The 27,976-nt window shown below is 42.7% G+C and overlaps 1 protein-coding gene across 3 annotated transcripts; it reads right to left on the minus strand.

Moving 5' to 3' along the window:
- Nucleotides 1-88: 88 nt before the first annotated feature.
- Nucleotides 89-27,976, minus strand: LIPA (lipase A, lysosomal acid type). 3 transcript variants are annotated; one of them, XM_084904345.1, is made up of 11 exons: nucleotides 27,758-27,951; nucleotides 25,432-25,564; nucleotides 24,531-24,642; nucleotides 22,825-22,942; nucleotides 14,563-14,761; nucleotides 13,337-13,446; nucleotides 11,641-11,777; nucleotides 9,159-9,305; nucleotides 8,399-8,470; nucleotides 2,856-2,927; nucleotides 89-1,579 (listed from the first exon to the last, which is right to left on the minus strand). In XM_084904345.1, exons 3-11 carry the CDS (start codon nucleotides 24,639-24,641, stop codon nucleotides 1,346-1,348), a joined length of 1,200 nt encoding a protein of 399 aa, XP_084760471.1. In that variant the 5' UTR covers nucleotide 24,642; nucleotides 25,432-25,564; nucleotides 27,758-27,951; the 3' UTR covers nucleotides 89-1,345. The 3 variants fall into 3 exon arrangements, with proteins under 3 accessions (XP_084760471.1, XP_084760470.1, XP_084760469.1); XM_084904344.1 differs by lacking the exon at nucleotides 25,432-25,564 and having other exon boundaries at nucleotides 27,758-27,976; XM_084904343.1 differs by lacking the exons at nucleotides 25,432-25,564; nucleotides 27,758-27,951 and adding an exon at nucleotides 24,915-25,044.

The following is a 27,976-nucleotide window of genomic DNA, read 5'->3' on the forward strand; positions in this document are numbered from 1 at the left end:
GCTCACAGGCAAGCACAAGTCTTACCAAAAAAGAAGGGGAAGCAGAGAAGGGCTATTAAATAAAGAAGACACACACACACACACTAAATCCGTCAAGCCTCTGAGACTCACTGAGTTTTATTGCAAAGTTTAAATAAGACTTTTTATATGTTTAAATAAGGAAGTATTATGCTGTCTCCACACATTAGCCAACACCAAGTATTGTTGATTATTGCAGCTGAAGTAACTAGATCAGAAACACATATCCACGCCATTCTGCCCATCGGACAGAACTGTAGGAAACAAGGCGGTGAGAAAAGCAGCTGAACCTGGACTTCCTGACAGAGGTGTGCAGATCAGGAGTTCAAAAACATGGACACACACAAAACTAAAAACAAAGCGGTTCCCCGCGCTGAGATTTGAAAGCACTCATGGTCATGCTCCTCTCGCGTCAGATGCATGAGGACACTCCTCAGGGGTGGCCTTGGGGCTCTTGTTTCACACGCATCATTGCTGAGTGACAGCCACTGGCTGAGGGAGTACATTCGTTTGAAGAAAACTAGTGGCATCGTCTCTCCACAGGACTTCTCTTCTCAAACAAGCGGGTGTAGGACCTGCCTTCTGATGAAGAGTTCAAGGATATAGAAGGTTGTGTGCGTCCGTCTTCAAGTATTTGAAATACAGTTGTTGTGCTTTAATGAGCAGAATTTGTTTTTGAAATTATTTTGCATCCTCTGAGCAATGTAAACAGTTGCTAAGTAACGGCTATCACAGATTTGATAAAATGCATTACAGGATTTTTATTACTGACATGGTGGGGGTGTCGCTGCTTTGATTCAGCACCCACGGAGTGACTACACGAGAGTGTCATTAGATCCCCAAGCTCAGGGCCAAGAGAGCCTGTAAGGCCAAGAGATGAGAATAGTGTGCTTATACCCTGAGCTTTTGAGGCAGTGTCAGATTATTTACCAATGAACAACACAGTTTAAAAAATCCAACACAGAGGTCAATGTGTCCAGGTGGAGTAAAACAAAAAAAGCAACACAGTACATTTTAAATTGTATGGGTAAGCAGAATGGCTATGACCTTTCACAAGTCAGTGATATGTTTAGAAGACTTAAAGAAATTACATTATTGTTAAGACACAGCTGCATATTTGGCCATGATTAAACCATTTTTTTTTTTTAAAGCAAGTGCGTTTCTACCCTAACTGAAGAACATTGGGCGTCTTCAGCATCGTAATTTTCTTAGATATGAAAAATTAAGAAGCCTGGGAAAGAAAGGTAAGTGCTTTAGAAAAATTAAGCCAACAAGTGTTTAACATGATTTGATTGTGGTATTCATGGTAAATTTCCCCGTCTGGCTTTCACTGATACTTTCTCATTAGATTTATCATTTTCTCATAGAGCCGCCAAGGGGCATCCAAGCCCCAGATGAAGTCCAGGTGCTCCCACTCCGGGATGCACTCATCGTACACCAGGTTGGTGATCTCCGTCAGCAAGACACTGACGTCCTTGACGTCCGCAAGCCAGTCCTGACCGCCACTCCAGATGGCGGTGGGCACGAGCATGTCCTTCACGTGGTAAGCAGGAGGGTAAGTCTACAAAGGAAAAAACCCACAGAAAAGTTTTGTCATGGCTGCTCTAATTTACAAAACCACAGGCGGCCATCTCCATTAAACCCTGATTCATTCATTGAGTATTAAAGACTAAATTTTGAAAATCACTCTGTTTACTTTTCAAGTCTCTGCGACCGGAACAAACATGAACCTAACCCACAATGAGAGCACAGTTAGCACAGGACCCTGGTGGGCCGGTGTACCAAGTGCTGAAATCCGGTGGGAGGACGGTATTCTCCCAAGGTCGTCGATTCAAAGCCACAGAACCCAGCGGTCGAGAAGGGGCTTTGGAGTCCATAGCTTTCTATACTTTTCTTCCCTCTGGGGTGCAACACAAGTTCTCTAAGCCTCAGGTTCCTCGTCTTTAATAATAACAATAACCGTAGGGGATTTGTGAGAATTAGGTAAGTAAAACATGGCAAAGTGCCTTACACTTCAGAGTACTCAGCACTCAAAAATGGCTAAGTTGGGCAAAATAAGACCCGAAGCAGGGAGGCATGGAACAGACTGACATACCTCGATGTGGGGTTGGGGGAATGAGAAGAGATAAACTAGAGAACTTATATATTTACTAAAGGCCCAGTGCATGAAATTCATGCACTGGTAAGGTCCCTAGCAGCTGCTGGCCAGTACTTCCTTCCCCAGGTCCCGACCCCTAGTCAAACTCCCGGACGAACTCCTGGTCAAGGGGACAATTTGCGTATTATGCTTTTATTATATAGGAGATATATATATATATATATATATATATATATATATAGCCCATGGACACAGGCAATTGGGTAGTGAAGACTTGGGGTCTGCGTCAGGGCAGGGAGGAGGGAGTATAATGGGGTGTGGAATGGGAGGTATCTGTACTGCTATCACTAATAAAATACATATTTAAAAATTAAAACAATGGTAAATTAATTGCCTATGGGAGCAAAGGCTTAGGTCATGTCATTTGGCCAAGGCCCTCCAGCTACCATATCACAGACCTAGGCTTGTCTGACTCCACGTCTGCGTTCCTGATCACGATGAGTCACATATGACAACAGTGAGAGTGACAGTTGTTACACAGGGCCAAGGAAATAACAGAGAGGGAATGCCCAGGCCACTGCGCCAACCACAAAGCTTGGGTTGTTCTGGGATTGAAACACTCTCTAGACAACTCTCCCAGACATTTCCACAGCCCGGAGCCCAGGATCCTGACAGCTCGGGCTGGCTTCCTTGGAGAGTCCGCGGGACCCACTGTTTCTAAAGACTCTGAAGACTTTACCTGGTTGTAATGAACGTAATTCCTGGCTCTGCTCCCCCAGTCAAAGGCTTGGAACTTTTGCAACTTAAAAGTCTAGAAAGAAGATTAATGGGGACAAAAAGTTTATCTGACACACATGTTTGAGATAACATCACAGGTTGCTAGAGTTAGCCACGCCCACCCTCAGAAATCAATTTTAAACCAATACTCAGGTTTACTCTTCATTTCCAAACTGTAATTCAAAATAAATGGCATTACTTGGCTGTCCTTTACTAAGTGACTCAATTTCTTGCTGTATGATTGGAAAACAGCTATTGTAGGGCACAATAAAGCAGCTATAGACATGCTATAAGTTATACAGGATTGGGGCAAAAGTAGATTTACAGTTGTGAATATGCAGACACAGAGCTTATTCTTATGTTATTTATTATTGTATTATTTTCTATACAAACAATGGTACACCTACTTTCACCCCACTCTAGATCGATGACCACACTCATTGGATAAACTTTATGCTGACATTTTTTACTAAAATATAAGTCTTAAACTTTTCAAACTTTTCAAAGACTTTTCAAAGTCTTACTTTAGGGAAGTTTTATATGTGTGTGTGTGTGTGTGTGTGTGTGTGTGTGTGTGTATATATTACACACAACATATAGATTAATATATATGTATGTGGATTAGAATATAAATATTAATTATAAATTACATAACTATAATAAATATAATCACTGAATATTTATATATAGATTAACATATTTCTGTATGCTTCTATATAAACTCCATATATAATCTTCATATTTTCTATATATCTACTCTATTTGACTAGTTATATTACTTAATATTTTAATGATTTTATTGTTTTGACACTTTTTCTCAAGTACCAGTGTCAGTATAATCACCAAATTGTACTGCACACGAGCATAATTCCAACTAGTCATAAAATAATATTGTATATAAAATTTAAATTATGCATAAATAGCATGATATAAAAGTATTTTAAAAGGCACTTATTTTTAAACTTTTAAATAATTCAAATTCACACCTCCTCTATATGTATCCCCAAATTAAAAATATGTCAAGACTTAAACCCAAAATCGGCAACCCAAATGAACTGGAAACTGTTCAAGTTTTGGCCAGAGGGTGGCGTCTGATAAAGAGGAAAAACATCCTCTGCCAGAACTGCTTTTGATTCATGTAAGGTTCCAGGTCTTATCCGTTGCCTAAAATTCTACTGTCTGATATAATAAAAGACGGCGTGAGATTAGAAGCCACAGGGGATTTCTACAGGAGAAATGCTAGCATCTGCTTTTTCCCATTGCAAAGGACAGAGTTTAAATACCTATGGCACATTTAACAAGCAGAAGAAAGTATGAATTTACAGCACCTGCTAGGGCGTCTGGCTGCCAGTGAAAAAATATCAGCGCAAGCTGCTCACCACTGCAGACAGTCTATCGCTTCCTCACAAATGTCTTTCAGCATTTACAGAAAGCACCCTAGTGAGTATGGAACACACAGGGAAAACTTGCCTAGGGCTCAGACTGAACTTCTAAACTTGACTTCTGTGTTTAGTGTCATAGGAAATCTCAGAAGGAGAGAAATGTGAAGATGATTATTTGTAGTAGCAAAAATGTGGAAATGAGCTAAAGTCCAATCATAACTATTTGGTTAAATACATCATGTTACATCAATAGACACAACAGTAAATATAAAGATAATAAACTAGAAAGAGAAATATGAATAATATTTATAAATAATATTAAGTGAGGGGAAAAGTCAGAAAATGAAAGTGAGCAAGCTCTATGGTTACACTTATATGATAATCATATGTGACCAAAGATTAGAAGGAAATACTTATACCATTAGGATATTAGGATAGATGGATTTTAAAGTGACATTTAAAAATTATTTTTATGTCTTGTATGGTCAATAGGTTCAACCTTTCCAAAGTACAATCTGTATCAGAAATCTTAAAGATTTGCCTTCCTCTGACCACTAAGTCTTCTACAACTGCACCCTAAGAAAGTAATGAAAGATCTTTAATTCAAGAATATTTGTCCCAGAATGGTTTACTAATAAAAAAAAAAATAATAAGCTATCGTAGCAGAAATAACAGTAACAATTACAATAATAAAAATATTAATACTAATAATTTAAGCAAAGGAAATTTGATGTTACAAATATTTTAAATATTAGTTATTGACCTGGAAAGGTATTTTTTATTTCAGCAGAGACAGCTAATTTCCCATTCTTGCTTGCTTCCGTAATCCCTAAAGCTTTTGCTGAGCACATGGCTACCAGGGGAGGAACCATATCTCTTATATGCTTCCTTCCTGGGGGCTGGAACATACATGGAGGCAACCCTGCTTCCACAGGGGAGAGGGGCGGCATGCCAGCAGTGGCAGAGCTGACGTGCTGCGGGAGCTGGGGCCCTGCATGACTTCCGGGAGCACTGTCACTCCCCTCCACCACCATCCCGTGGCACTGATGTCTGCACTGTATCACCAGAAACAAAAACTGTTTTAAGGCTGTATGATGGCATCTCTGATTCAGCAACTTAGCAAAGACGAAGCTATCTAATTAAAACTGTTTAACGCGTGCGGAGGGTAATCCTACTTTTGCAATGAAAACAATTATACAGGAAAAAAAAATATTAGAAGATGGCACTGAAAGAGTTCAGGACCTGCCACCACAAAATATGTTGCTTTGGCCATTTTAATGACTGATTTAAAGGAATGTGGGAAACAGCAGATGCAAGGAAGGTACTCTGACCTTCCTTTGAAGCAAGATATAAAATTCCCACGTGAAAGAAGCCATCCCTGTACCAGAAGGAAGAACTGTTTTTATTATCAGAGATAGAAATCTGTACAAGAAGACCTGGCTAAGCCCTGCTGGTGTGGCTCAGCTGGTTGAGCATCATCTCGTGCACCAAGAGGTCACAGGTTCAGTCCCCACTGTAGGCTTGATCCCAGTAGGGGACATGCAAGAGGCAGACAATCAATGTTTCCCCTCATCAGTGCTTGTATCTCTGTCTCCCTCTCCCTTCCTTTTCTTTTTTTAAATATATTTTATTGGTTGTTTGTTTTGTTTTTTTTACAGAGAGGAAGGGAGAGGGAGAGAGAGAAACATCGATGAGAGAGAAACATCAATCAGCTGCCTCCTGCACACCTCCTACTGGAGATGTGCCTGCAACCAACGTACATGTCCTTGACCAGAATTGAACCTGGGACCTTCAGTCTGAAGGCCAGTGCTCTAGCCACTGAGCAAAACCGGTTAAGGCTCCCTCTCCTACTCTTTTAAAAATAAAAAATAATAAACTCTTATTTCCTTTAGTGTCCTATATTTATTTTACTTTTTCATAGTTGCTACTTTGTTCAACCTAGTATATAAGCACGTAGGCCTAGTCACTTCTGTGGATCTTCATTTTTCTTGTGAGGGCTCCCATGTACATGTAAATAAATTTGTATTCTTTTCTCCTGTTAATGTCTTATGTCAGTCCCAGTCAGAAACCCTAAGAGGGTTAAGGAAAACATTAACTACCACTAATATACCAACATACTACTAGTAGTTATCCCGGGTAAGAGAAATGTGGGTAATTTATTTTCTTCTTTGTATTCACATGTATTTTTAAACTTCATAATGAATACATACTACTTGTATAATTTAAATTATACTATAATAAATGTCTTTTTATAATCTTTTAAAGACCCTATCTAATGTACATTATTTTTTAAGCACTAGGTTTCAATCATCAGAATCACATGAGAAACTTCCTAAAATGCAGATCCCAGGGACATACCTCCAGGAATTTGAATTCTCAACAGGTCATGGGTAGGCCCGAGAACCTGAATTTTCTATAGCACCCTAAGTATTTCTAGACAACACCGTAAAGATAGGTTAGGACCTGCCTTCTTCAAATCGGACCGAGTTCCTGGGCTCTAGGCATGGACAGTGAGGGAATTAAAGGAGGCTTGGCGAGGGGCAGGGGAACAAGAGGTCTCCAAAACTTGTCAGATTTATAAAGAGAATAATATCTATAAACTAAATTTAAAAGCCCAGTAAAGAAATAGGTTTTGGATTGTCAACTACTATGCTATACACCTGAAACAAGTACAAAATAATATCCTATCTAATAAAAGAGAAACATGCAAATTGACCATACCTCTGCTACACCAACAAGCCACACCCACTAGCCAATCAGGAGCGTGTATGCAAATTAACCCTATCAATATGGCAGTTAACTTGCATATTCAGGCACAGAGCAAAGACTGAAGACCGCATAGATGGAAGACAGCTGCAGAAGGGAGCGAAGCTGCAGAGAAGCAAGCAAGCAAGCAAGCAAGCAAGCAAGCAAGCAAGCGGGAGGTGGAGAAGGGAGGGAAGCAAGCGGGGCAGCAAAGACCTCCATAGGAAGCCCTATTCTTGCAGGAATCTTCCTGAAACTGGCCTCTAGTTGAATATAAACTGTGACTGAAAGATTCTTTTAATTTAAAAGACATATTTTTTAAAAAGTAGGAAACATAAAAAAATAGAGTTCCACGCCAAAACAAACAAACAAAAACAATGCTTTGGAACTTTTTTTATAAAATGGAATGCTAGTTATTTAAACAAGAAGTAAACTTCTGAATGTACTATGAATAAAATGACCTTGTAGGGCACTCTCAAACTCCCACCAGAGGGACCCCCAACCTTCACTCTTGAATCATAGCCCTCAGCCTGCCAGTGCCCAGACCCCACACCTTCAGCAGGAGCCTTTGCCAGCAGGCAGCCTGGCAGGCAGGGAGTGGCAGACCCTGGCCAACAGCCCAAAGAGGGAGAATCAAGGAGAAGGTCCTACGAAACAGCTGCACAAAGCAATTCTTCTTGAGAAAGATGACTCAGCAAGCAGAAGAGCAAAGGGCAGGACTGCCTTCCGCAGTACATCTGGACTTCGGAAATGTTCATGAGACATATTCCAATGTGGTTAGGACCTAAAACCACAATGGGGCCCCAGAGCTGGGCTCTGAGCTTCAGTCTGCGGCCTTCAACCCCGGCCAGCTGCTAGATTAAAGGGGCTGGGGCAAGAACAGAAGCCTGCACTGCAGCCACTCCAAGAGCTCTTCTGCAGACCAGGCGCGTGGTGGCGGCCTGCCACCCAGAGGGGTGGAGCAACCCTGTCCTGTAACAGACAGCAGGTGCCTGACAGCTGTGAGACCTGGGGGTCAGCTGTACTTGGCTGAGGCACATGACACAGCACACGTGGCCTGCAATCGTCACTAAGCTGGGTAGTCCAGCAGCTGCCTTCAACTCGGCGGGCCATCCTCCCCACAAAAGTGCACTAACCCCAGAGGTGACAAGAACTGGGCCTTTTCAGAAATTGTCCATTAGGTAAGAGGGTAGGACATGTTTCAAAAGGCAGGGGCATTTGGTGATAGGGTACATAAAGAAAACAAGTGACCATCAACAGAAACGTGGCTGAAGAGAGAAGCAGGAAGGGCTGGCAGAGAGGTACATCATGGGATACACAGATCTTCCTGATGCTCATTTGACACAAATCCCACTGCCCTCCTGGAATGCCCGCCTACCTGGCTCCAGTGGATCATGTTTTGCACGGAAGTCCCAGCAGGAGAATGTGTCACATACACAGACATTCTAGACTGCAAAAGAAATGTTGAAATAAAGCAGTTAAAAAAAAAACAACACAGTATTTAGGAGGCATTGATAATACACAAATTTTGCACTTCAAAGCATTAAAAACCACAGAGCCACAATCTCAATGATCGATATTAAGAGCAGGAAAATATTCTTTGACTACAAATAATATGTCATAAAAAATATGTACAAACACACACACACACACACACACACACACACACACACAGAGTATATATCATCAGGATAACCTTTGTGCTGCACGGGTTGAGATAATGCTCATTTTTATTTTCTTCTTCGTGCTTTTCTGAATTTCCAAAATTTTATATAACAATTATACCTTACGTTTATCATCAGAAACAAGAACATTTACTATCACTTTAAAAAATCCCCTGGAACCTTCATTTCAGAATATTAAAACCTGTTTTTCGAAAGGCAACATTACAAACTACAAATGTATTTAGAAACACCAGCAGATTGCTGGCCAAAAAAAAATTATTTATTTTCTAAAATAAATAAATGAGTGTGTGTGAATGATTATTCCAAACTTAAACAATTATATAATTTTTTAAAAAATAACTAGAATTAATGTAAATGTCATTTTACCTCTCCAGCATGCAGCAACACAAATAAGCATATTCACAGATAAAATAAAATCGTTGAAAGTTACAGTCTCATTATGAACATACATACCATATTTAAATTTCTCTCATTAAATCCACACAGAAGGAAAAAGGCATTTCCACAGAGCTCCTCCAGAATGACATGACTGCAGACATGCAGACTCATCCACTTCAAAAATGCATTCTGGGGGAGAAATTCTCTCTCCCCAAATAAATCCTGCAAAGAAAAAGAAACCCAAGAGCACCTCAACATTTCATTCTTCTACACGGGCCTCTGTGACCACCTCAAGCAGAGATAGGAGAGAAGTGGTAACCAGTGGAATCTAATGAACAAAATAAACTGATGAACAAAATAGAACCAGAGACATAGAAGAATGGAACAGACTGATGAATATCAGAAAGAAAGGAGGAAGGGGTGGAGAAGAGATTAACCAAAGAATTTGTGTGCATATATGCATAACCCATGGACGCAGACAATGGTGTGTGAAAGCCTGTGGGGTGGGGGGAAGAGTGGGGAGGCAATGCGAGGGGGGTGTCAATGAGAGGAGACCTGTATAATACTTTCGACAATAAAGATAAATTTTCAACAAGAAGAGAAATGGTAATTAGTGGATGTCCAAACTAGGGTACCTTGGCAATCTGTTTACTAAGGCAAAAGCAGATGTTACAGTTGTGCATTTAAAGTTTCAAATGAAGAAAGGGAGGCAGAAAATCCAGTAAATTTGCAAGCGGACTTTTACAGTGGGAAAGGGCCTCAGTGATCACTCATCCCAGGGCCACCTCAAGTTTCACTTGACTTTGATGGGTTGGTATTGACTTCAGAGAAAGAGCCAAAACTGTGATTGATCAGCAATGGGTTCATACATCTAATCTGATTCCACTGGCCAGTGGCTGCCCACTGCCTATTGTTTTCTTTTATACTTTTTAAAATTCTCTTTTCCTTTTTTTAATCCTCACCTGAGGACATTTTTCCATTGATTTTTAGAGAGTAGAAGGAAGAGAGGGAGAGGGGAAGAGAAGGGAGAGAGCAACTTTGTCTGCTACAGCCTTCGATCTGTCTTCTCCAAGGCAACCAGTGGATACCTAAAGGCCCATACCAGGACTCCTTGAACTCCCTTTCCTCCAGATTAGTCATGCTACTATTAGCTGGGGAGAACCAGGAAGTAAATACCACATGCAGATGAGGTCAAGGGTCATGAAAAGACATCAATTTCTAAAACTCATGACTCTGAGTCTACCTAATAGTCACATGTAATAAATGCATATATGTTTGAGGTTCTCTACTAACAACAAGTTAATAGGATCAGTGACTCAAATCAACAAGCCAAGCTCTCCTTTTGACTGCCAAAGGAGGTGAAGTTGTCTTACTCTTCAGAACTGTTTACCCAAACACGGCTGTGGCAAACTCCACTGAAAATCACTGCAAAGCAGGACAGCACTGCAGAAAAAGGAAAAGTCACCTGACACAGACAGGCCTGCTCCTGTCCACCCTGATGTCTTCGAATACATGCCTTAGTATTCTGAGAAAGAGTTATGACACTCAGCTTTCATGAAAGTAACATATTCTTCCCAGAACATCAAATTCAAAGGTTTTACTCTCTCACTTTGTCACTCTCCCAGGATATTATAACACACTGGTGTCTGGATCAGTAACTCCTAAATACCAGTCTGTTTGGCCTGCATTAGAAACATGGAGGGTACAGATCCTGGACCGCACTGCAGATTTAACAAAACACCATCTCCAAGGTAGGGAGGGGAGTGTGTATGCTTAAAAAGCTACTAAATCACAACCTCCAAGAACTAAGTTAAATTGAATACATTCCTGTGACACAGCAGTTTCAGTTCTCCATTAAAAAAAGCTACAAGGACGCAGCAACAGCAAATCAGCAGCAACCTAAATATCCACCACAGGCATCTGGCTTCATACGGTAGCAGTTCTTTATAAATGGAAAACTTACTATGAAGCAGCTAAAAAGCATATGATAGAGTTTTATAGACTAACATAACAGCTCCTCAAGAGTGAAAAGTGTAATCTGCAGAACAATATACACAGTTGAATACTGTCTACATCAAAACAAAACAATATGTGTCTCTCTGGAAATTCACACACAAGGACTGAGCACTGTGCTTAATTATGAAGAAGGCACCAAGAGAAGCTACAGTAAAGGACACTTTACTTGTAATCCTCCAATTGTTTAGAATGAAACTGTTAATAGTATTACCCAAGGCACTATAAACTAATTTGGGCTGAGGAAGTCACATGTCATCTGCATATCTGGTCCCCTATGCAGAGGTATGGTCAATTTGCATGTTTCTCTTTTATTAGATAGGATATTATGAACATGGGCCTCGGGTGCAGAATTAATGATACACTTTCCCTGTCTCCCCAGGATCTGGAAGTAGGGGTAAGGGGGAAGAGAAGAAAAACGTAGGAGAGAGAAATCCCACTTTTCATTGATAGCAAACCATAATAGAGAAAAGCACAAATTCTCCCTCTAATGGCCAATTCTTCAGATCTGGAAAGGAAATTGGGGGAGGGGTGGATTAAGTACCTTAATGAGAAGATCTGGAAGCCGTCCTAATTTAGCCATAGGGCTACTAGAGAATTCGACTGAAGCCACAGGACCCAGGGCAAAAAACATCTTAATCTTTTTGGCCAGCTCCGGGATCCGTGAAAATGCTATAAAGCCTGTGGGAACAAAAGGAAGGTAACAGGAATTGGATCTTCTGGTATTTTCTCTGAAAAAGCAAGGGCAGTTGTGTGTGACGCCCTCTAGTGGCAACCTGAGAGACATGCAGGCAAACATTTGGGTCCTCTGAACTATGCAGAAACACCGAGTTTGACTAAACTAGTCAATCAAGTATTTAAGTGCTTGTTTCAATTTTTCAACCTAGTTATGCACTGGAAGAAATCTTTGTTGCTAAAACCAGAAGAAGTTTCCTGTTCCTTTAATCATGTAAACCGAGCCCTAACTGGTTTGGCTCAGTGGATAGAGCATCGACCTGCAGACTGAAGGGTCCCGGGTTTGATTCCAGTCAAGGGCATGTACCTTGGTTGCGGGCACATCCCCAGTAGGGGGTGTGCAGGAGGCAGCTGATTGGTGTTTCTCTCTCATCGATGTTTCTAACTCTCCCTCTTTCTTTCTCTCTGTAAAATATCAATAAAATATCTATTTTTAAAAAAATAATAATAATGTAAACGGAGTTCCTGAAAGACTGTAGTCCGAACAGTTTGGGAGGGCCCCAACACATCCATATTCCTAAGAACAATTTACAGAGCCATTCCAATAAATTAGCAATGACTCAGAAATGACTGGCACCTGTGGCATGCCCTAGGGACATAATACCTCTTAGCATCCTTTCAGGTCACTGCTAGCCTTAAATTTGGCTTTAGAATGCTACTTTAGAGAGCAGTAGGGCAAAGGACATTCAGTAGACAAGTCAAGAAATATGAATGAAGAAAAATGCTTAATGAATGAGAAAGGCAAAAAGATATCTACATTACTTTTTGAGTGTGTATTCTAATGAGACCATGTGACATGAACATGAAGATATTGGTCACAGTAGACACTAAAAGAGGGAATTATTCAAATTATGGAACGGGTTCCTAGTCCCTAATCAGAGGAACTCTTGTTTGCTAGAATTACAGGCAATTTTCATTTTCTTTAAACTTTGCTCATTTTCTATTTTTGTTTACAATGAACACATATTACTTTTACAATCACCACAAGTAAAAATGCATATGACTTTTAAAAACTATTTCTAAATAAAAGCGTTAACAGCATTGGCAAGGTAACAATGAAACGGGACTATTTTTGCATATCTAGTAACAAGATTACATCTTTGTAGTTAGCTTCATTCCATTTAACTTTAAGTCAGTGTACTTTTGTGTTTTCCTTTTAAAAGCCTCTGCACTTATGAAACTTGTTTTCTACCCTCTCACATCCCCATGTTGCTTAACTAGAAAAATACATAATAGGCTGTGGCTTAATACCTTTAAATTCAAGAGAACCATGAACAGCATGGTTTATGCATTTATATTAAAGTGTGAATTTCCAGAGAAGATAAAATATTAGCAAAATTCTTTGCCCTATTCATTATTTCTGCTTGGTGATAATAATAATGATGATGATAATGATAAAGGCAAGTCTACTTAAGCTAACATTTTTTATATTTCATTTTTCAGAACAAATGCAAATTCTGTAATAATACATTATTATCAATTTCCAATCTTTATTACATACATACCTATCGAAGTGCCTTGAGAATGACCCACATAATACAATTGTTCTTGGCCAGTTTTATTCAGAATGAAGTTAATTGAAGCTGGTAAGTCATAATTTGCCATCTCATCGTAACTGTAATCCAAAAATGGAACTCTTTCATTGAGACATTACATACAAATGCCACCCACACAAATAGTAATTGTGCAGTTTGACCTCTTATCACAAACTGAACACAGCTGGGAAACCATGCCCACGCACAGGAAACAGAACTACCAGAACTACAGAGATCCCCTGAGCCCTTTTCCAATCGTGCCAACCATTATCCTCATTTTTTACACCATAAATTATCTTTCCTCATTTTTGAACTTTTCTATAAATGGGACCACAGTATGCATTATTCTGTATTAGGCTCCATCCAAACTGTTGCACATAGCTGTAGGTTGTTCATTGGGTAAATAGACCACACTGAATTTGCCCTTTCGTTGTGAATGGTCATTTGGTAGGTTCCAATTTTCCACTATTACACATAAAGAGACATGTCGCAGTACATGTCCTTTGTAAAAGCTCTCCTTCTTGCATTTCACGTCCTTAGGTTGGCTCCGGTTTTACAAATGGGAAGCAGGTCTGGAGGATCCGTAGCCTGCTCTTCTCTGTGCCTGGTATCAACACAGAGCCTGGACCTGTGGACATGTGAGCGTTCGACATCAGGAGAAAGACGAGCCCATTGTTGCCACTGCTTAAGATGTACCAGGTTCTTTCCCTGTATCCTCGCCTTTAACCCTCAATAACTTTATAAGATAGGTATTTATTATCCCCATTTTACATGAAGAAACCGGAGACACGGAGAGCTTGAGACACAGGCCCAGTGTCACACAGCGATTAGCTGGTAGAGCCAGAAGTAACAGAGAGAAGAGGGAAATGTGTGGCTGTAGAGTCGTGAACATTTGGAGTGTGTGTTTTTGGAGAGAGGAAGAAGGTTCCGAGGCACAATTCACCCAGCAGCTGCCACACCACCAGGAATGTCCATATAACTAAATATTCCTACTTGAACCGAATTCTTAAATGTAACCACTAATTTAAAATTTACCTTACTGCTATTTATTAAATTCCTAGAAAGGTTTAAAATATTTCACGGTCCACCAGTTTCTTCTCTCATACGACCTCAAGTTGCCTACCTATCTGCCGCCCTGGTGTCTGCGTAAAGAATACTAAGGAACTATACGCCTATCAAAATCAAGCCAACAATACCTGAAGGCCCAGTATTCATCCTGAAAAACTGAGAGGGTCCTGTGTTTCCTGGACCAGGTGTTTCCCCTGCTGTTCCCCATCCACACGTCAAAGCCAGCGTCGGCCAGAATGAAGCCCAGGCTGCCGTTGGGCAGGTTTGTGACCCAGTTACTCGAGTCGGCCAGCAAGCCATGCTGCAGGAACACCACCGGTCTGGGACCTGAAAGACATTGGTGTTTAGGAGCGAGCAGCACTAGCTTCTAAACAAGCGTGAATCTTAAAGCAAATAATGAAACAGAAACAAATTAAAATATCAAGGAACAATGCTCTCCTCTATAACATTAGTAACAATATTTTTAATAGCGTTGGCAAGGTAACAGTGACTTGGGACTACTTTTGCATATCTAGTAACCAGACACATTGACTTAATCATCTAAAAGTTTTTAATGGCCAAGACCGGTTTGGCTCAATGGATAGAGCATCGGCCTGTGGACTGAAAGGTACCAGGTTCGATTCGGGTCAAGGGCATGTACTCTGCTTGCGGGCACATCCCCAGTAGGGAGTGTGCAAGAGGCAGCTGATAGATGTTTCTCTCTCATCAATGTTTCTAACTCTCTAGCCCTCTCTCTTCCTCTCTGTAAAAAAATCAATAAAAATATATATTTTTTAAAGTTTTTAATGTAGCAGTCAGCTGTGTATCACTGCAGGTTGCCCAAGACCAAGCCAGAGAGGGTTGGACATGCATTACCACCATTTGCCCACCACCCAGAACTGAAATATCATTGCTGACATGAACACATAAGGAACTGTTTGACATTGAAATTGGGTCTCAAAAGAACTGGTGGCCCAGAAAGAAGCTCACTACAAACTGATTCATATGCCTTTCAGCATAACGATTATTGCTTCTCTCATTTTTTATTCTTATAAGTATATTTCCAGTAGGACATGATCTCACTCATCTAGGGGAAATGGTGAACAACATAGACTGATGAACAAGAACAGACCCAGAGATAAGGAGCCATGGGTCAGACTGTTGGACCTCAAAGGGAGGGTGAAGATAAAAGGGAGAGATCAACCAAAGGAGTTATGTGCACACACATGAGCCTAACACACAGGAAGAGTTGAATAAACATTCATTCTAATTATTATTGCTTAAGCAGTCTGAGTCTTAGTTCCTTAAAGAGCTATTAAGAGGAATAAGTTAGATAATTAAGTGTCTGGTGCAGTGGCTTTGACACATAGGTCAAAATGAATAAATAAGAACTCCATGTGCCTTCTGCACATTCTTTGTAATAGTGAAACACTTGAAATAAACTAATGGTCGAGTGGACAAGTAATTAATTTCAGCCTAACTGGTGCAATAATTAAGCTACCAATGACAAGGACTGTGGTGGCACAGGAAAGCTTATACCATAGCCTTGAAGCAGGGGGGCAGGGGGGAGAAGAGTAAAGTACAAAATTACAGTCTACTCTGTACTACAGCTATGCAGCAATGATGTGTGCAAATGAGGGATGTAAAATGTCAACGAATAATGAGAAGACTGATTCACTGAATGCTCAGACGGGAAGTGAACTGACAAAATTTTCTTCCTGTTAGTTGGATTTCTTTTCACCTTGCCGAGAAAAGCTCATTGAAATAATGGCTAGCTACTATTGCTTGCTTATAAGCTGTAAGGTACTGTAGTGACCATTCCGTGACGCTGGTTCTATTCCCATTTAGCAGATAGGAAACTGTGCCTAAGAGAAGTCAAGTAACTTGACCACCGTTGACTGAGAGTGAGTCCCAGTAAGTGGGTGAGTTGGGATATGAACCAGGTATGTCTGATAGCAGGGTCCATCACTGTCATTCCTTCGCTATGGGAAAGGAGGTTAGCCAGGGAGAAGTCGTTCTAGACCACAAAGAAAGCCTTCAGAGGATGACGGCCCAAAGAGGGGAAGCTATTTTGCAGGGAACTGGACCAAATGCTTGGAAGAAAGCAATCTCTGGTGGGTGCAGGAGGTAGAAAATGGGAGACAGGGCCATGACAACCTTTCCCACTCAGATGATCCTTCCAAGGACCAGCCTGGTCCATGCACTCCGGCACCTGAGGCCTGGGGTGTCTGAGCAACAAACTAATATGATCAGAACAGGGCTGCCTCCCCCAGCTGTGCCCTACAATTAGTTTGTCTGTCCCAAACCAGCTCTGGGAGGGCTGGGGACTGAAGGGTAGACCTACAAGCACCTTGGACCAGAGAGGGCAGGTGACATTATCATGGTCACCTAAATAGCACAGAGTCAGCAAAGTGAAGCAGCCCAAAGATGACCCATCACAGTGCTGCCTGCCAAGAGTAGACCCAAACGTGGGTGGAAGTGAGAAGGGGATTACCCAGGCTCCAAAAACCAATCTGCTGAGCTCACAGTCTCCCGAGAGGAAGATGACCATGTGAATGGGGAAGTTCCTCCTGCCTCCCAAGCCACTGGCCTTCTCTGCCAGGGCAGTGTCTGGTCAGGCTCCACTGGTCAGGCTCTAAAACGGTGTGAGAAATCAGCTGAGGGGCAAGGACAAACTAAAAGAACAAGGAGGAAATCACAAAGAACAAGGCGTTGGCATGAAACAGACCTTGGTTCTTACTAACTATGAAACCCATGTAGCATTTACTCAAGGTCCTTTTCTAAAGTGGGAATGATACAGTGGCTGATACACAGGAAAGCTCAATAAATAATGGCTCATAATGAATGTATAAGTTTAATAAAATAACATTAGAACAGAAGTCACAGGCAAGAGGGAGGAAGGGAAGAAGGGGGAAAGAGAAAGAGGGGGGAGAAGGAGGAAGAGGAGGAGGAGGGTAGAGGGAATGGGGGAAAGGGGAAGGGGGGAGGAGGAAGGGGGAAGAGGGAAGAAGAAGAAGCACTGCTGGCTTTGAAGATGGAGGATGTGGCCAGAAGCCAAGGAATGCAGGCAGCTTCTAATTGCTGAAAAAGGCAAGAAAACAGATTCTCCCCTGGAGCCTCCAGAAGGAACACAGTCCTGCCAACACCTTGATCTTAGGCCTTCTGACCTCCAGGACTACAGGATCATAAATTTGCGATGTTTTAAGGCACTAAGTTTGTGGAATTAGCTGCAGCAGCAATAGGGAACTATAATAATATAGTTGGGGACTATTTTTTATCCCCATTTCTCTGATAAGGACTCTGAGGCACCGTGTGACTGAGTTATCTGTGCATAGGTGCACAGTCAGCAATCCCGAGCTCGGGCTCAGAGGCGGCAGGATGCCTCCTGGGCCTAAAGGAGAGAGGCCTGGCTCATTAGTCTGGCAGGAGCTTGTATGACCACAACCTTCCAGGAGCGCTTAGAAGATAGGCTGTGAATGGCATACGGGCTCCTCTCCTCGGCGAAGATTGTTTCTAGACAAAATGGCACCAAGGACTTAGCTCCCGGTACATGAGCCTTCCCACCACTCCTCAGTGAGCAATGCAAAGTCAGAAGCGCCCTCACTTTAGACCTTTCTGCAGTCATCCCTGGGACCAAACAAGTCAAGGAAGCGCAACACCCAGCAGAGTAGTCCTCGCTTGCACAAACCCAAGTCCAAGGACTGGTTCAGCCATCCCTTCTGGCTTTAGCTCACCAAAAGCTCGGGGCCTGAGAGACTCCCTTGAACATGCTGTACCACTTGAGATAGATCCCAGCAAACATTCTGGTACCTGGTTGGTTAACAGCTACCGATTATGTACACGCACTGCATTTCACATGAATTAAACTGATATAGAAGAGCTAATAAGATCTGGCCCATGTTATAAATGAGGTAACTGATTCTTGGAATCAGAAGTTAAGAAACCTACCCTAGGAGACTCACCTAGTAGAGAGCCAGAATGGAAACCGGAGTCAGCCTCCTTCCAAAGCCCTTGCTTTGAACTTACACTCTAAAGATTCCTTAGAAAACAAAAATGGTTGGGAGAGGAGGTATGTTTATCCGTATTCCTGACATTTCAAAGCAAGCCAACCACTATTTCCCCTGCATATCTAAATCACTGGGGGACTTAGAAGATACACATTTCTGGCCCTGGTTCTGATGTAGGGAAGCCTGCAAATATGTATTTTTTGATACACTCTCTCAGCTCTTCTCATACAGCCCATCCATAGGCGTGTTCAAAATGGATGCATCTAAAGGGGAGCATGTCCAGCCCTCGAAGGGCAGCCCCTGAGTCTTTGCCAAGGCAGAGTTCACAGTGCCCGTCTGTGCCCACTGAAGGCAGCTGTTCGTATCCAGAGCACCACCAGATACACAGCTTCTCAGATAGTGTTGGTGCTCCATGTGATGATTGCCTTATCGGGCAATTTGTTTCCCAATTAGGCAAGGAGTAAGTATGCCTTGTTGCTGTTTACATGCTTTAGTCAAGGCCTAATTGTCTTTCCTCTTTTTTTTTTTTTTTTTACCAAATAAAATAAATATTCTGTCAGGAGATTAACTTGCTCAAGACTTATTACACAAGGCCATGTTCTCTAGTTTTAAAGAACATTTTCTTAGACTGACTGGCCTGCTGCCATTTGACCTGAAACAAATCTCTTTCCTTCTGTGAACTTGGCTGTCTCACCTAGTAAAAGGAGAACGCTGACCTAGAACTGGGTTGCCAGCTGTGTTTCAGCCCCAAAGGGCTCTACCTTGGAATCCACAGGAAAGCTCTCCAAAACCTTCGCCCAGGCAGGACTCTGAGAAACTTCCAGCACTAACATCCCATGACCTTCTGAAATAAGGCTGAGCTGATAAAAAACAAAGCCACTTCCCCATAGATGATGAGTTTCTGAATTTCAATTCCCTTTTGGAGTTAGTGCCAAGCAGGGGGTGCTCAACACCCTATAGAGGAGTTTGCTTGACATTGAGAAACAGCCTAGGTTTCTCAATCACCAAGAGCCTCCTAAACAAGCGTGCTGAGCTGCCTGGTTAGCAGAGGTTGGATCAGACAGGCAAAGGATTGTCTAAACCGGGGGATTCCTTACTGGGTTCATAAACTCATTAAAAATACATACAAGATTTCTGTGCACACAGGTGTCTTTTATTTTACTAGAGACAAGGCCCATCGCCTTCATTCAGGTATGTGCCCCAATTCTGAGGGCTGCCCTGGTATCCCTGTCACTCAGGTTGACAGTGCAGAGTTGATTCAGGCGTCTAGGTGAGGGTTTGAGCTCTGTTTGGGGTGCTGCTAGTTGCTCTGAGGCAGTGGTCAGCAAAATCATTAGTCAACAGAGCCAAATATCAACAGTACAACGATTGAAATTTCTTTTGAGAGCCAATTTTTTTTAACTTAAACTATATAGGTAGGTACATTGTTATTAACTTAATTAGGGTACTCCTAAGCTGTCCTTTGCTAAAAACTCAAGGGACCAAAGAGCCACATGTGGCTCGCGAGCCGCAGTTTGCCAACCACTGCTCTGAGGGATATAAAGATGACAAAGACACAGTCTCAAAAAAAAGCAAGGATGGGGAGAAAGAGGTACAAAACTAAGTCAATCCAAAGTAGAATAAGCTAAGCACATCCGGAGGAGGGTTAGCAAGGCATTTGGCAGTCCAGAGCAAGTGTGCGTGTGCTTCCTGCTTAAGCAATCGGGAGAGCTGGCAGGTAAGCCCGACTTGGAAGGAAGAGAAGAATTCTTTGGAAATGTATATAAAAAGGAGGATGGTGGGCAGGGTGGGCAGCATTCCAGGGGTTGTGCTCACCAGCTGAACTCCAGGGGACTTTAGAAAAAAGGAAATAACTCCATTGGACTTGCGTGTCCAAAAGTAGTTCTTTGATACTTTTCACATAAAATCACAACTTCGATGATTTCATGCATAATTTGTCTATGGAGCCTATCTAAACCTGTGCAGTTGGTAAATGATGCAAGTTCCTTAGGTAATGGGTAAACACAGCTGGCAACCCACAGTCCTCAAGCACTCCTCGGAGGCCTTGTGAAAGAGGTCTGCTACCCGCTCTCCACAGCTTAGGACTGCACTCCCTCCTTCGGGTGTCATAGCCAAGGTGAACGTCAAAGGCCTACTGCTTACAGAAGGGGGAGGGGCGAACAGTACAGACAAGGCAGAAGATGAAGGGAAGGTGTATATATCTTCGTTGAGCAGGTTCCTGTCAATTGCTGACTGGCAAGATCACATAATTAATTGATTTAATTATTGAACATATTAAATCAATTAATTATGTTTAATCCCGAGAAATTGCATACAAAGGGAGAAAAGAGGGAGGCTGGCGGGAAAGAGAACAGTTGGCATGTGTAGAGGAGCCATGTGGGTAAGCCCTGTGATCATAAAACTTCCAATAATCCCCAGATGAGGCTCCACATGTGGCCACAGGGGACCACTGGGACAGGACTGAAGGATGGTCCTATGTGATGTAAACTCGGGACATGGCAGCACCCCAGTATAGCCACACACAAAAAAAAAAAAAAAAAAAAAAAAAAAAAAAAAAAAAAAGAGGAAAAAAAAAACACCTTTAAAGGGTGTTAACAGGAACTGTTTCACTTAGCCCCCCTAAATGAATAATGTTTCAATGTTGCTTGTAACAACTTAAAAATGGTATAAGTCATTATACTACGATGTTAAAAGCACTGATTTCTTAAAAGATAAAGCAGACTAAATTTTCATATTCCTGTTTCAAAATTCTTTTTTTTTAACATATGGGAAGTCGTTAAGTTGGAGTTTTTAAGAGAGAGGCTCAAGCCTCTCTCAGGTTCTGATCTTAGTTCAGGCGTCCAGTTAAATGGTAACGAGGACATAAGGTAGGATGGCGGCGCCCTGGCCGGGTGGCTCAGTTGGCTGAAGCATCATCCCATGCACCAAAAAGGTGGTGGCTTTGATGCCAAGTCAAGGCACACACCCAGGCTGTAGTTTCCATCCCCAGTTTGGAAGCATGCAGGAGGCAACTGATCAATGTTTCTCTCACTCATAGATGTTTCTCTCTCTCTCTCTCTCTCTCTCTCTCTCTCTCTCTCTCTAAATATCAATAAAAAAAAATTTTTTTTTTAAAGAAGACAGGGTGGCAGCCTACCAAAGTGAAGGAAGGAATAAATTGAAGCGAGCAGCCTAGAGAAGACTGGACAGCCACTTGACGACGGGAGCAGGAATGATTCTGCAGTTTCTAGTCTAGGTCGTTAGGAGGGCGATGGTGTTATTAATAGAGGAGGAAGTCGGAAGAGGAAGCTGATGAATGAGAAAACAACAAGCTCTGTGTGAAGCACCTAATGAATCCTTTCTGTCTCTTTGGCTTCAATGAGCCAAAGGCAAACCGCCGACCGCACTGTTCCTGCAGGAGGGAGGGCAGGACGATGAGGAGCCTCGGCCTGGGAGCAAGGGCCGTACTCTGGGAAACCACAGATTTCCTCCCGCTCCCCTGCCCTCTGAGCTCAGCTCACAGCAGGTGTATGTTCGCACCACCGGTCCCGACAGGAAGGCCTCTGCAGAGCAGAGGAAGAAGGTGGGGACCTCCTGCTAGGGCCAGGTGTAGGGTACTTTCTGTCTCTGTTCCCCATTTTGAAGGCCAAGGGTATCCACTGCTCTAACAGCTGCCAAAACAAGACAAAAAAAGAAAGAAGATAGCATGCAGCCCTGAGAAACAGAGAGTGGGAAAGACGGAAGTGGGACTTTGAGATTATTCCAGCCCATCGGCTGTTCTCACAGAGGAAGATCCCAAACAAAGCCACACAGGCACTGCGGGGCTGACCCAGACCTGGCCCCGGGGTCTCCTCACTCTTCCTCCCACCACCTGGGAGCCATTCGGAATCAGGCTCACTTTCCTCAGGCTCCAGGGCACAGCACCTTCCCCGCCTGCGCCCTGATGCACACAAGTAGGGCATGTGGCACTACTTGCTTAATTGCCAGGTGGACAGAGAAGCCTGGAAGGAGTGATTCAAAAAAGAGGAGGCACATTCTCTACGCTTGTTTTTACTGAGGATTCCTACATCTGTTAGCAGTGACTCACACTACTCATTACATCAGTCAACTCACCACTTTTAAGAGAAATCATATTTTCTTTACATATGGAATCTAAAAATCAATATGCAGGGTTTATTTTTCTAAAAAAAGAAAATAAGGAAGGAAACCAAGATCATATGTTCTCTCTAAAATAAAATTATATGTGTTTTGAGCAGGAGGAAAAATAGAAGCCCTTGCTATAGCTCACTACTCATTTCTGTACCATGCTTATTGAAAGGAAGATTAACAGTAAGTATCCATAAGACATAAAAATCTCAAGAGGTAGAAATTAAATTTCTGGCCAAATGCCAAGCTTTCCTATCTTGACACAGAAAACACCCATACCTTCGTCAGAATGGTTCTTCCTCCCGTGAGGGATTCGATGGAGGCCAAGAATATACCCATCTTCTGTCTCCACTAGGTGTTCCTCACTAGGGTATCCCCAGTAAGAGATAATTTCACTCTACAGAGAAATAAATAATTATTATAATGGAAATTCTATGGGCAGAATCTGTAAGATCTCCCATATTTACAGGCAAAGGAGAAGACACAATGTCAATGACATTTTCCAGACTTCACTTAAGAAACCAACTGGTTTGCCTCAGTGGTTAGAGCATCCATCTGCTAACTGAAAGGTCCCAGGTTTGATTCTGGGCAAGGACACATGCTCGAGTTGTGGGCTTGATCCCCAGTAGGGGCCATGCAGGAGGCAGTCCATCAATGATTCTCTCTCATCATTGATGTTTCTATCTCTCCCTCTCCTTTCCTCTCTGAAATTAATTTTTTAAAAACACATTTTTTAAACAGTAACAAAATCAACTGTGATTGAGATTTTAGCCTGCTGAATCCAGAAGCACACCCACCACAAGAGTAAATCCTCCACTTGTTTTATCCATGTGTTCTACACACAGTTGTTTGGTTAAATTTGGCGTCATCATTCTGGCATGTTCTGCACCAACAATGACTAATTTTATCATAGCTTTGGGCCTCTTTGTTTTCATCCTGGCTCCCAGGCACAAATAAATACTCTTCTTTCTTTCTTTTCTAAATGTACCAACTAATCAGGGCACATGCCCGGGTTGTGGGCTTAATCCCTAGAGTGGGATGTGCAGGAGGCAGCTGATCAAAGATTCTCTCTTCATTGATGTTTCTATCTTTCTCTCCCTCCTCTCTGAAATCAATAAAAATGTATATTTTAAAACAAAATAAATAAATAAAGGCACCTGCTAAGTATGTGATCTACCACTATTCTTATTTTAAGAGGTCCTATCCTGCTTAGTTTTGCTTAGGAATCTCTACTTTCCCAATCCTTTATGCATAAATAAGGTATTTGCAGACTTCATTGTTTACTTAAGATTGAAAATTTGGACATGTTTTAATTACTCAAGGGATTAGTTTTGCTTTTTTGTTCTAACAAAATGTGGTGGTTTTTTAAAAATATATATATATTTTATTAATTTTTTACAGGGAGGAAAGAAGAGGGATAGAGAGTTAGAAACATTGATGAGAGAGAAACATCGATCAGCTGCCTCTGCACACCCCCCACTGGGGATGTGCCCAGAACCAAGGTACATGCCCTTGACCAGAATCGAACCTGGGACCCTTCTGACCACAGGCCAGCGCTCTATCCACTAAGCCAAACCGGTTAGGGCTAACAAAATGTTTTGAGACATTTTTGTTTTTGTATTGAACTGTGCTTCCTGGACCTTGCTGATCACAATCCCTGTTTCGTGTATTGTAAAAGCAGCACTCAGTAACATTCTTGCAAAGTTTTGACTTGTTTTTACTGTTCTATAAGCACATTTAGTGACACTTAAAATATCATTTATCTCAGTGAGAAGTATATAGTTTTAACAATAGGATGCAATCTGCAAAATATACATCACCTGGTGGGAAGATGGGGCGAACTAAATCTAAGATTCAGAGAACGTGAAAAGCACGATGAAATAGTGAGAGAGTCGAGTTTGTGGCTCTATGTAGCCCACATAACTGAATTTAAGGAAATAGTTAACATCTGTCACATGCATTTCAAAAGACTTTGGGAAACTTACCACGTTCATATTCACTTCAGGATCCACAACCGCCTGCTTCTCTCTAGACGTCTTGGAATGCAGGGTCCCGAGGGCCACACACAACACCAAACCCAAGAGCCACATTTTCATTCTGTACAAAACAGTCTATTGTTATTTGTCCAAATTTCACTACACATAATTATGCTGATAGATGAATGTCCCCATAAAAAGTTCAGAACCAGGTTTAGGGCAAGTAAAAGGTGGGTAAAGGTAAATAAGAAACAAGAAGAAACAAGTCATATCTGGAAACCAATTTAAAAAAAAGAAAAAAAAAGAAAAAGAAGAAGAAGGAATTCTGTTTTACTAGGAAACCTTCCCAATAGTTACCCCCCAGTTAACACGTGACCTAGCATACCCACTCACCTCTTCATCATGAGGTTAAATTGTTGCTGGAGAAATGGAGGAATTGGAAGAAAGTAGGCAGAGAAAAAAAAAGATCCTCAAAAGTCCCCAGCCTGTTAACCTCCCACATTTTCCTCCCTAATTGTGATTTAAACATGTTTGAGTTTGGCCAATATTAGCTCTTGCCCCCTCCCTCTCCCCCACCCCCATCCCCACCCTACCCCTATTTACTCATTTCCATTCTTGCTAAAAATTATATGTCAGAATTGAAATTTGTCACCCCGGGGGAAAAAGTGAAGTAAAAGAAAAGATCCTGCAAGAGCAACAGAGGCAAAGAAACCACCCCTCTCTCCTTCTGAGACCCTCCAACCATTAGCAATGACCATCTCCTTTCTGGCGGTGACGGGCACAAAATCATGGCACCGCAAAGACTTGGGGATGGATGTTAAAGGCAAAGTGAAGTGGCTCTCCCAAGGACACCCCAATGGTTAGAGGCAAGGCCCAGGCCTCCTAGCTTTTTAAAAATAAATATACTTACTTATAAAGATCTATGTGTCACCCTAGCCGGTTTGGCTCAGTGGACGGAGCGTCAGTCTGCAGACCAAAGGGTCCCAGGTTTGATTCCAGTCAAGGGCAGGTACTTGGTTGCAGGCTCCTCCCCAGCCTGGGCCCTGGTCGGGGCATGTGCAGGAGGAGGCAACCAATCGATGTGTTTCTCTCACATCGATATTTCTCACTGTTTTTCCCCTCTCTCTTCCACTCTCTCTCAAAATCAATGGGGAAATATCCTCGGGTGGGGATTAAAAAATAATAATAAAGATCTCTGTGTGTATGCCCATCCAAAGACTTGTATGAAAATGTTTATAACAGATTGTGTATAATAGCCCCAAATGTGAAAAGTCCAAATGCCCAAATGAGTGAATGAACAATCATATTGTGGTATATGCATTCTACTCGGCAATACAAAAGAATGAACACAATGACATGGGTGCATCTCAAAATAATTATAGTGAGTGAAAGAAGCCAGGCCCTCCAAAAAATTACATATGATTCCATTTTTATAAAACTAATCTATATTGATAGACAGCAGATCAATGGCTGTCTGAGGAAAGGGGGGTGGAAAGAACGGGTTACAAAAGGCTTTGTGCAAGGAAGCTTTTGGGGGAGTGATGGATAGATTTATTATATTGCATTTACTGAGTTTTCACAGGCTTGCACATAGTCAAAGCTTATTGAACTGTATAATTTAAAGTATGTCTTTTTATTTTATGTCAATAATACAATTCAGCTGCTCTTAAAAGATGATGCTTAACTCGAGTACAGGCATATCTCGGTGATAGTGCGCATTTGGCTCCAGACGACAGCAATTCAGTGAGTCTGGCAATTCTTTTTTTTATTTATTTATGCTGGAACCAAACACAAAGTATCTCCAGGTTGGCCTGTATTCCTCGAATCTTAAGAAACTGGTTCTCAGGAGATTTCAAAAGTGGACGGACACCTGTGGATGCAAATCCTACTGGTGCTGCCCTCATTTCTACAAGCAGTGGTGAGCTCTGACCTTGTAGACAGGGTGGGGTGGGGGTCATGTTGGGGTCTACACTGGCAGAGCAAGCCCACTTGCATTCACACAAAAGTTTGTGTTTCTTCTTGGCGGTTAGAAAGGCTGTACCATCCTTGGCTACCTTTTATCAACCTCCCAAAACTCCATTATTACTCAGGAGTACAGGTAGATTGAAAAGAAAAAAATGAAAGGTTATCACCATAAATGAACACAAGAGGCAGCCAGCAGGAGCTGCTGCTCTCCATTCAGCACCTCCAGAACTGGGACCAGCTGTCCACAGGCTCTCCGGGAGGTAACAGCTGAAGCCGCTCAAGGAAATAAATAGGGCCCAGCTAACTTTTCCTTCCAACACACCACACCAAGCACGTTTCTCAATCACTTTCTCAAGTGATTCTTGCGGGGAGGAAGGCTGACAAGAGTAAACAGAGAGTAAAAGCCCCTTTCGGGGGGCATTCCAGAGCTGGACACACAGTGCTTTTCTAGATGCTCAGCGACTTTGTCTCAGTCCTTCCCATATTGCAACAATCCAGTGACATGCTTATCTGCCTCCATTTCACCCCAGCCCCAAGACAGAGTGGGTGTCTGATTCAACTTGGAACCCCTAGGACCCAGCCAAGCGCCACTCACATATCAGATGCACAATACCAATGTTTGCAGTAAGGAATAGGGGCAGTCCAACAGTTCAGTGGCTGAAGAAAAGCTCCAAAACAGCTTGCCATGTAGCTTTATAATAACAACAGTAACAGTATCTTGCTATGGGGTCTTTGGACTCACGATGTTAATTACTTTTCTACCAGCTTTATGCAGTGCCCTTACATCCTTTTCTCAGGAAACTGAGGGTCACCCAAGTTAAGTACTGAGAGCAAAGTGACATCTGGCTAAGTAGTGTCGCCTTAAATTTCACCAGGACCAATGCCAAAGTCCACCCTGGACCAAGCTCTGAGCTAGGTCGGGCAGGCTGCCTGCCTGAAGGAGCTAGCGGGGCGTAGAGGAGGAGGAGGAAGAAGAAGGGAAGCTGGGAATCAATAATCAATAATCAATAATCATCACCGCAGTCGGAAGAATCTGGGGGTTGGAGGGCACCGGGGAGAGCGGACAACTTCAAAGGACTCCCTACCCCTGGTCACTGGGAGGTGCCCCAGGCAGGACGCGCAGGGCCAAGCGCAGAGGGGGTGCTGCCGGCCTGCAGAGGCTCAGGGACGGCGGGACTGAGACTCCGGGAGCCGAGCAAGACCCTCCCCGCCGACCGGCCCAGGCTGACCCGGACTGCCGCACCCGCACCCGGCGGAGCAGCGGGACTCACCTGGGGCGTCCTCCGGGTCACAGTCCAGAGCCACAGTGCGCGCTCACAGAGCCCGCAAGTCGCGAAGGGAGCAGGGAAGGGGCTCGGGGAGGGGCTCGGCGGGATCGGGGGCAGAGACAGGCCGACCCGGGGGCGGCGTGCACGACCAGCTAAGGCTGTGAGCGCCCGGAATCGGAGCAGCGGGTCAGAGCGGTGGAGACTCCGCCCCGGCTGAAGGCC

Source organism: Pipistrellus hanaki, assembly GCF_964339955.1.
Source record: "Pipistrellus hanaki genome assembly, chromosome: 14".
Lineage (NCBI taxonomy): Eukaryota > Metazoa > Chordata > Mammalia > Chiroptera > Vespertilionidae > Pipistrellus > Pipistrellus hanaki.

What these genes read in the sequence shown, in the direction of transcription:
- LIPA (XM_084904343.1), bottom strand. An exon ending in TTCTCAAGGCACTTCGATAG is followed by an intron (nt 11,778 to 13,336) that starts GTATGTATGTAA and finishes TTGTTCCCACAG; the next exon opens with GCTTTATAGCATTTTCACGG. An exon ending in ACATGATCCACTGGAGCCAG is followed by an intron (nt 2,928 to 8,398) that starts GTAGGCGGGCAT and finishes TCTTCTTTCTAG; the next exon opens with ACTTTTAAGTTGCAAAAGTT.